The following is a 9,894-nucleotide window of genomic DNA, read 5'->3' on the forward strand; positions in this document are numbered from 1 at the left end:
GGCTCTGAAGAAATGCATCAGACTTTTGACAAATATACTGAAAAAGATTTATAAAGATGCCTCAGATTTCTATCATCCTGATTGAAGAACAGTTTAAACATCCTCAAGTGCTCTTCACGAGCTGTGTTTATACTGAATCTCAGTAGCCAGTGTGTTGGAAACATTCTCACGACATCATACTTATTTATTGTAATTATAATGTATAAAAGCTCTCTTAGGCACAAATTAGCCTCGGCTACAAGCACTATGGTACATGCATGGGATGACTGTTGTTTCATTTTCATCTGTGTTTACTCTATCTGTCCCAAACAATTAAAACTTTAATAAAATACTTAGTAATATTTCCAAATCTTCACAGCCTCTTTTGCCTCCTCAGATACAACTTCCCTGAACTGTAATCTAAAATAAACTTTGTGCAATATTGCATTATATAACATGTACTGCACAATAGTAATATGCATTTTGCTGTATTTTAGTGCATTCTAAACATAAAGCATTTTGCAGAGGCAGGTGGTCTTATTTTGACTTGTTATACCTATTAGTTTATCACTGGTGCATACGAGTTTATGTAGCCTTACTATCCATTATGAATAATTTTTCTTCTGTGTGCACGAATGCAAATATACATTGAACTGTGCGAGTATTGTCCAGTGGATCTTGAGTCTAGAGTGATGTGTAGTCTCCCCCTCGTGGTCAAAACAACACCTGCACGCTCGTGTTTCTATTTGAAGTCCATTTGACTTTGAGAATATTTAAATGTTAGCATCTAGTGTTTATCTGATATTTCACAAGCTTTTCAAAAATTATTGATTACTATTTAAAAAATGTGTCCGTCTGTTTCCAGGAATATATAACAAAAATACTATAAGATAAATAAAACGCATGATAAAATATACTATATTAAGTATAAATAAGGGTTTTATTATTATTGAAGTGTTTTCTAATTGATTTGAACGAATTACAAAAATAGCCAGGGTACAATTAACAAAATATGATTCAAAATAATAATAATAATAATAATAATAATTGATTATAATATTAAAATGAAGAAATAAACATAGAATTGTTTTAGATATTGTTGAACTTCTGCTTTTGAAATTAAAAACAAAAGATTATTTTAGCATTTATGTAACGGGAAGAATAAAACATTTTGACAGCTAGCCATGATGTGAGTGAATGAATAAAAACCTGACCGAAAACAAGCTGAATGGCAACTTAAAAATAAATGAAAGCATGTTTCTGAATGTACGTATATATATATATATATATATATATATATATATATATATATTTTTTTTTTTTTTTTTTTTTTTTTTTTTTTTTTTTTTTTGCATTTCAGGCATCTTAACAAAACAAAATAGGCTAACATAAACACAACTGTTAGTCCTCACAGACTGAGAGATTCATATTATTCATTATATAAAAGAAATAAACCACCATACAAGACATTCATTCAAATAAAATAAAAAATAAAATATACATTCATGCAATCATAAACACTGTAGGAGATTAAACAAAATCACACTTATTAAACAAATTACATAATTAAAAAAATTATTATACATAAAAGCAAAATCGATGGACACGCCCTCCGGTAAGCAAAACCACGCCTACATTCAATTAAAACGCTCTGAGCCACATGTAATCAGTTACTACACAGATCTGTCTTTTTGTTATTGGAAGGTTTAATAAAGTGTTTATGAAAAAAAAAAAAAAAGAGAAAAAAAAGGGAATCGTTGTGACGCACGCTGACGTCACGCACCTAGCGGAAGTGGAGCGCTTGAGTGTAAATAGCAGACCGTCGAGCAGCGCGTGATGGGTTTAACCGGAGCGATTCTGGCGCTTCTGGCCGCTCTGTGCGGTGTGTGTCAGTCGCTGCAGGGTGGGATGCTGTTCCCCACGGAGTCTCCCTCCAGAGAAGTGAAGGACGTGAGCGGCTTGTGGCGGTTCCGAGCGGATCTGTCCCCGGAGCGGAACCGCGGATTCGAGCAGCAGTGGTTCAAGCGTCCTCTGGCGGAGGTCACGTGAGATCTCACGCGCTTCACCTTACAGTCAATACAGATGTTCTCATTTTCTGAGTAAATCGACGAATTCGAGAAGTTTACAGAAGGATCTCACGGAAATACTGCATTAATCATTTTATTGTAATACGTTTGCATTCGTTTAATTTTTAGTCATAACATTTAAAGTCTTTATGGAAATAAAAACAGGAAGATGCAGAGGTTTTCAATCTTTTAGAAAGACCTACATCCTAAAATTTAAAAAGGCAGATCTATTTTAAAGACCCCAACAAATATTTAAAAATATTTAATAAAGCTTGTATACGTTTTTATAAAGTGACATTATTACGTTTGTTTTCTACTTACTATTATATGTACCATTTTATTTATATTTACTAAAACAACTTTTTATTATTATTATTTAAATTTTTAATTGTATTTTTTATTTTATTTTCAAAATGTATTTAGTTTAATCTAGTGTTGTCTTCTTCTTTTATTATTATTATTCTCTAATATTTTCCACAGGTACCCAAAATGCTTTATTATTACGTTTTTTCCCCTATTTACTATAATATGTTACTGTTAGGATTATGTACCATATTATTTATGCAATAATTTATTTAGTGCCTTTTTTTTGTTTATTTTATTAAAATTGTCTCTGATATTTAAATGACTCCCATAATGCTGCATTATTATGTTTTTTTTTTTCTACTTTCTAATATTCTTGCTAAGGTTATATACCATATATACATATTTAAATCTAGTGTCTTATTATTTATTTACACACAGTCTTATGCATTTATTTTCTGATCAGTTGTCTTCTTTTGCACAATGCACTTATGTGCAATATGTGTGGTTTCTTGAGAAACATCCTCTTTGTGGTGAATAAAGGCATCTTGTATAATTGCATAATACCGTATTTTAAGCATGCAATCATTCATGTTCTAGGTGTTTATGTGGGTGTGTTTTGTTCTAGACAGGGCCTGTTATTGACATGCCGGTGCCGTCCAGCTACAATGACATCACACAAGACGCCAAGATCCGTGATTTCACTGGCTGGGTGTGGTATGAGAGGGACGTATGGGTGCCGTCGCGCTGGATCCAGGACCGGGGAACACGGATCGTGCTCCGAGTGGGAAGCGCTCACTATTACTCAATGCTTGTAAGTCTGTGGGATGCAGATGGTTGTCTTTGACTGGTGATTCGGGACGGTCTCAGGATCTGTGATGTGTTTATCTCTCAGTGGGTGAACGGGGTCAATGTGAGCGAGCACGAGGGCGGTCATCTCCCGTTTGAGGCGGACATCAGCGCCGTTCTGCGGCAGACGAACGGGAACCCGTGCCGAATCACCATCGCTGTGAACAACACTTTAACTCTAGAGACGCTTCCACCGGGAACCATCCAGTACATGAACGACCGCACCAGGTCAGGCCATAAACATTCAAAGGCATCTCTATATATATATATATATATATATGTTTTGGTTTTTTTTGCATGAAGACCCAATTTAAACTCTGTAAAATTAATATTATTTAAAAAAAAATGTATTTTATTAAAGTAGTTTTCTACTCATTATAGCACTGTACTCACTGATAGAATATTATTTATTTTTTCACATTTTAATTTATCTGTTTATTTGTTTAAATCTTTTTTTTTTCTTGTTTTATTTTTTTTAGCATATTAAGTAATACAATATCAATATTATATATGATACAATATTATAGCAATTTTAAATTGAGTGTTGTGATAACATTTTGTGAAATATAAAACAAAAATTGACTAAAATATCACGTTACTATGCTGTATCGACCCCCCCCCCCCACACCAACACAGACTTATTATAAATGTCTAAATATTATTTGGAAAATATTTTGTTTCTCCAATGATAAGAAATATAGTTTTTTTTTCTACTGTATTGCTAGATATATTATTAATTTATACACTTATTTCCTTATTTAAATAAAACAGTTGAATAAAAAAAAATATTTTTACTTTTCATTTTTGTTATTTTAATCTGATTTCCATTTGTATGAACTATTTTTCTATTATTATTTATTCATATTTAAATAAGGAAATAAGTGTGTAAATAAATAATATATTTAACAATACAATAGAAAAAAAACTGTATTTCTTATCATTTGAATAAAATATTTTTTTAACATCTGAATAAATTAAAATTGTTTTGCAGTTGAATAAAATACAAATAAAATATATAATCATATTTGAATAAAATAAAAACATTTTAACACCTGAATAAATAACAATTGTTTTGCAGTTGAATCAAATAAAAATATTTTTTACAATTGAATATTTTTTTTTTTACAGTTGAGTAAAATAAAGATTATTTTTACGTTTCGTTTTTGTTATTTTAATCTGATTAACTATTTTTCTATTATTATTTATTCATATTTAAATAGCTTTTAAACAGTTTTTCTCCAAACGTTTCCCAGCACTCCCCCATATATTGGGTTCAGATAAACTTGTTTAAACCCCTTCTTCGGCTCTCAGATACCCCGCTGGATACTTCGTCCAGAACACTAACTTTGATTTCTTCAACTACGCTGGAATACACCGACCGGTCCTGCTGTACACCACACCCACGGCGCACATTGATGACATCACACTGGAGACCAGCTTCTCAGACAACATCGGTAAACATATTTCATATTTTTAGCATTCAGTGTGTTAGTCTGAGTCCCAGACGCTGCCTGTAGAGCTATCTTCAGTAAATGTGTGTTGATCTCGACTCATGTGATCCTGTGTGTGTTTCAGGGCTGGTCAGTTTTAACGTGTCCGTGTTGGGCAGCTCTAAACCCGCTGTGAAAGTCACGCTCTCGGCTCACGACGGCAGACGTGTGGCTTCGGCCGACGGCTCCAGAGGAGTCCTCAAAGTCTCTGACGTTAACCTCTGGTGGCCGTATCTGATGCACGAGAACCCGGCGTACCTTTACTCCATGGAGGTCAGTGTCCAGGATTCACACGAGTGACCCCAGACCACAGAACAAGTCTTAAGGGTCAATTCTTCAAAATAGAGATTTATGCATCATCTAAAAGCTGAATAAATCATATTTCCAAAGCAAAAAAAAATCATCTTTAAAGTTGTTCAAATGAATTCTTAGCAATGCATATTACTAATCAAACATGAAGTTTTAATATATTTACAGTAGGAAATTTGCTAAATATCTTCATGGAACATGATTTTTACTTAATATCCTAATGATTTCTGTCATAAAAGAAAAATCGATCATTTGGACCCATGCAATGTATTTTTGTCTATTGCTACAAATATACCCCAGAGACTTCAGACTGTTTTTGTGCTCCAGGGACACAGATATACAGTTTATTAGGAATGCATGAACTATTAAAATGCAATGCAAATGCAAGTTACTTTGGATAATCGCATCTGCCAAATGCATGTGTAAAAAAAGATGTTGCACTAATTATGATGCTTTTAGTGGTCTTTTTTTTATTACTAATCTATCAAACATTATTTGTCTCACAGAGTTATTTTAGAATCACCGAGATACTACTTGAGTTTTTATTAATAATCTGAATTTGTTTTTATTTTTATTTATTTTTCTGTTTATATTTTTATTAGTAATTTTTGTGTGTCTATATATTTTTCATTATTTTCTCAGCTTGAGTTTTAATTCTGTTAATAAGGTGAACTAAATAAATTATTTTTAGATTTATTTTTATTTTATTTCAGTTTACACTTTTTTGTTTTGCTTTCCAATTACAATGCAAAATTATTATTATTATTAATTTATATATATTATTTTGATGTATTATCAGCTTTCATTTTGTTGCTTTTTGTCATTTTTTTCTCTTTATATATTTTTATTTATTTTAATTTCAGTAATTTTAGTATTTACATTTATTTCAATTAGTTGCTGAATACAAAATTATTATTATTATTAATTTATATATATTATAATTTTTTTAAATGTATTATCATTTTTGATATTGTTGCTTTTTGTCATTTTTAGTTTTAGTTTTTACATTTTAATATTTTTTTTTATTTCAGTAATTTTCACCAAGGCAACATTTTTCATTTATTCTCATTCCAATTACAATGCAACATTTTTATTATTATTATTATTGCATTTATTTAATTTTGTATAGATTCATTCTATAGTTTGCTTGCAGCATTGATCAGACACTAACAAACAGATGTTTCTGCATGATTAAACCGTTTCAGTTTTAACCCTGCGTGTGCTGGTGAATATGGCAGTCGAGTGTTAATCTGCGCTGGATTCTGATCTGGTTTTGTAGGTTCAGGCGACAGCGGAGGACGGACAGACGGATGTCTACACTCTTCCGGTGGGGATTCGCACCGTTAAAGTCACCAGCACACAGTTCCTCATCAACAACAAGCCGTTTTACTTCCACGGGGTCAACAAACACGAGGACGCAGACGTGAGTCACAGCAGAGGAACTGAGAGCTACACTCCTTACTTTACTAAAGCGGTTCATCAGACTCGTGCGTCACGTTCAGACTCGCTCAAATCAGATGTGGAGCAGACTGAATCAATAACAGATCTCTGAAGTCTCCTTCACACACACACAGTATATCTTATAGATTATATATTTTAGTTTTATGTATTTTTAGTTTTCATTTTAATTTTGTTTTGTTTAGTAATTTTAGTACTTAGATTTATTTCAATTTATATTGATTGTAATTCCAATTCAAAATAATAATAATAATTATTATTATTAACTTATATTATTTAATTTTATGCATCATCAGGTTTCATTTAGTTGCTTTTTGTCATTATTCTTTTTTGTTTTTACATTTTATTAATTTTTTTTATTTATTTTAATTTCAGTAATTTTAGTATTTACATTTATTTCAATTAGTTGCCAAGGCAACATTTCTAATTTATTCTCTCCAATTACAATGCAAAATTATTATTATTATTATTTATTTATATATTATGAGTTTTATTACATTTTTGGTTTGCATTTTAGTAATTTTGTTGCTTTTCAATTTTAACTGCAGTCATTTTAGTTCTTAAATTTATTTTATTTAAATTAGCAACTAAGGTATACTCCATTCTAGTTAATTATAATTATGATTATAATGCAAAAAGAAAATGAACATGTACATGTTTTTAATTATTATTATTAAGAGCTTTTATTTTATATATATTATCAGTTTTTCTTTTCATTTTATTTTTTGTTAATTTTGTTATGTGCTTTTGTTATTTTTATATATTTTTTTTATTTGACATTTTTATTTAGTTTTGGTAATTGTAGTATTTTCATTTGTTTTTTTCTAACCCCTTCTTTTATATTTATTAAAATTTTGAGCTATTATTTTTTTTATTTATTTATATATTTATTTGATGTATTTTCAGTTTTCATTTAGTTTAAGTTTTATTAATTTTATTATGTGCTTCGGTCATTTTTAATCCTTTGTGTGTGTGTGTGTGGGGGGGTATATTTAGCTTTAATTTTTTTCAAATTTAGTTTTAATAGATTTATTACTTAAACATATAATTTTTTTATTTATTTTAAAGGCAATATTTCTAATATTTCCTCCTTGGAACAAGAATTCAGTTGTATGAACATCCACAGTCTTCATTTATTTTACATTTATATCCTTTTATTTTAAACTTTAGTCATTTAGTTATGTGCTTTTGTAATATGATTTGTTTTTGTTCAGTTTAGCTCTTATTTTAGGACTTAACTTGGCCGTGTTGTGGATGTTTAACTTCACCTGGTCTCCTTGTATTTGATCACACACCAGACAGGAAGCAGGTGATGTGTGTGTGACCCCTGGAGAGCACAGAGCTGTGGTGAAAGTGCTTGTGTTATTACGGCTGATGTTAAACTCTGCTCGTCTCAGATCCGAGGGAAAGGCTTCGACTGGCCTCTGCTGGTGAAGGACTTTAATCTGATGAAGTGGATGGGAGTGAACTCGTTCCGCACCAGTCACTATCCGTACGCCGAGGAGATCCTGCAGACGGCCGACCGGCACGGCATCGTCATCATCGACGAGTCGCCTGGAGTGGGAATCAAAGACATGTGAGACGCTCTCCCAATGTGTTCACTCTCCGCTCTCAAACGAATATCAGTCTGGATTCATTTGACACCAGTGTTGTTTTTACTATTATTTATATGCTTTTATGGTATTTAGATATATTCATATTTAGAATTAGGTTATATTTTCATGTTTTTCATTTTCATTTTAGTTAAAAACTTCAATCATTTTGTAATTTTTTCCCCTCTTAATATTCAAATATAACTTCCTTTTAATTAATTTTTAATTTTATTATTTAAACATATTTCTGTTTAATTTCACATTTTTGTTATAGATTTTCGATATTTTAAGTTTTTTATTTTTTTTATAATATATATATATATATATATATATATATATATATATATATATATATATATATATATATATATTTTTTTTTTTTATATATATATATGTATATATGTATCAGTAATTTATTATTTACATGTTTTTCACTTCATTTCAAATTTTTGTTTAACATTTTTATAGTGGAATAGTTTTTTTCTTAAAATAGCTTTTAAATCCCTTTTGTTTTAGTAATTTATTATTTAAACTTCAGTTCATTTCAAATTTTTGTTAAACATTTTAATAGTTTAAATTTGAAGTTATTGTCGTAATATTTATATATAACTTTAATTTATTTTTTGTTAAATTTCAGCTTCACTTAACAAAACCATAATAATTTATATTTTTCTTTTTATCTAACATACCGTATTTTACGGACTATACATTGCACTGGATTATAAATCACATTTATTTAGAACCAAGAGAAAACATTACCGTCTCCAGCCACGAGAGGGCGCTCTATGTCTTCAGTGTAGACTACAGGAGAACTGAGCAGCATAGAGCTCCCTCTGGCGGCTGCAGACGGTAATGTTTTCTCTCGGTTCATGTCAAATTAATTTTGATAAATTGCAGGACCAGCCAAACTATGAAAAAAGTGCGAATTACAGTCGGTATTTAATTTTTAGTTTTATGTAAATTGACAATAACAATTTTAATAGTTTTAGTTAATAACAGCACAGATTCATTTTTAATGAAGATGGTTTTATTGTCATATTTAGATCCAGATAATCAATAAGTGTGCGTGTGTGTGTGTGTGTGTGTGTGTCTCTGTCTGCGTGTGTGTCTCTGTGTGTGTCTGCGTGTGTGTGTGTGTCTCTGTCTGCGTGTGTGTGTGTGTCTCTGTGTGTGTCTGCGTGTGTGTGTGTCTCTGTCTGCGTGTGTGTGTGTGTCTCTGTGTGTGTCTGCGTGTGTCTCTGTGTGTGTCTCAGACGCAGTTTCGGGAACGTGTCTCTGGTTCATCACCTGAGGGTCATGGAGGAGCTGGTGCGGCGTGATAAGAATCATCCGTCTGTGGTCATGTGGTCTGTGGCCAATGAGCCGGCGTCAGAGATGCCCCCCGCCGGACTCTACTTCAAGTGAGTCGATCTGAATACGAACGAACCCTTTAATGCTTTATGTGTTCACACCTGAAAGAAGAGAAGACAGACTTAACACTGGCCTCCTGTTGCTGTAGCTCAATATCAATCATGATGTCGTCCTGAATCTCAGTTCTCAGTAATCATGCATCAATAATCAAATTAAAATGCAATAAATAAAATAGCTAAAAATAAATAATAATAAAATAGAAAAACACATTTAAAGAAACTGAAAGTCATGGAAATCAATTAAAATTCATATTTAATTAGAGATTACTAATAATAGTTATTTCTGAGTTATTTGTCATATGTACTATTATCATATTTGTTAATATTTTAATAAGCTTTTATATGCACTTTCAGTTTTCATTTTATTTGTGGTATAGATTTTAGTCCTTTTCTTAGGTGTTTTTGTCATTTTTATAATTTTTTTTATAATATATAAAAT

At 31.0% G+C, this 9,894-nt stretch overlaps 1 protein-coding gene across 1 annotated transcript in view; it reads left to right on the plus strand.

The window, feature by feature from the left end:
* Positions 1-1,781: 1,781 nt before the first annotated feature.
* The window catches only part of LOC113070767 (beta-glucuronidase-like), a 13,786-nt gene continuing 5,673 nt past the window's right edge, over positions 1,782-9,894 (plus strand). Inside the window, exons 1-8 of the mRNA XM_026244203.1 lie at positions 1,782-2,019; positions 2,977-3,162; positions 3,244-3,425; positions 4,509-4,651; positions 4,773-4,960; positions 6,276-6,419; positions 7,852-8,030; positions 9,300-9,446. Coding sequence (XP_026099988.1) covers positions 1,816-2,019; positions 2,977-3,162; positions 3,244-3,425; positions 4,509-4,651; positions 4,773-4,960; positions 6,276-6,419; positions 7,852-8,030; positions 9,300-9,446 — 1,373 coding nt within the window. The 5' untranslated portion in view covers positions 1,782-1,815. The remainder of the gene's footprint in view (positions 2,020-2,976; positions 3,163-3,243; positions 3,426-4,508; positions 4,652-4,772; positions 4,961-6,275; positions 6,420-7,851; positions 8,031-9,299; positions 9,447-9,894) is intronic.

Source organism: Carassius auratus, chromosome 5 (genome assembly GCF_003368295.1).
Source record: "Carassius auratus strain Wakin chromosome 5, ASM336829v1, whole genome shotgun sequence".
Taxonomy (NCBI): Eukaryota; Metazoa; Chordata; class Actinopteri; order Cypriniformes; family Cyprinidae; genus Carassius; species Carassius auratus.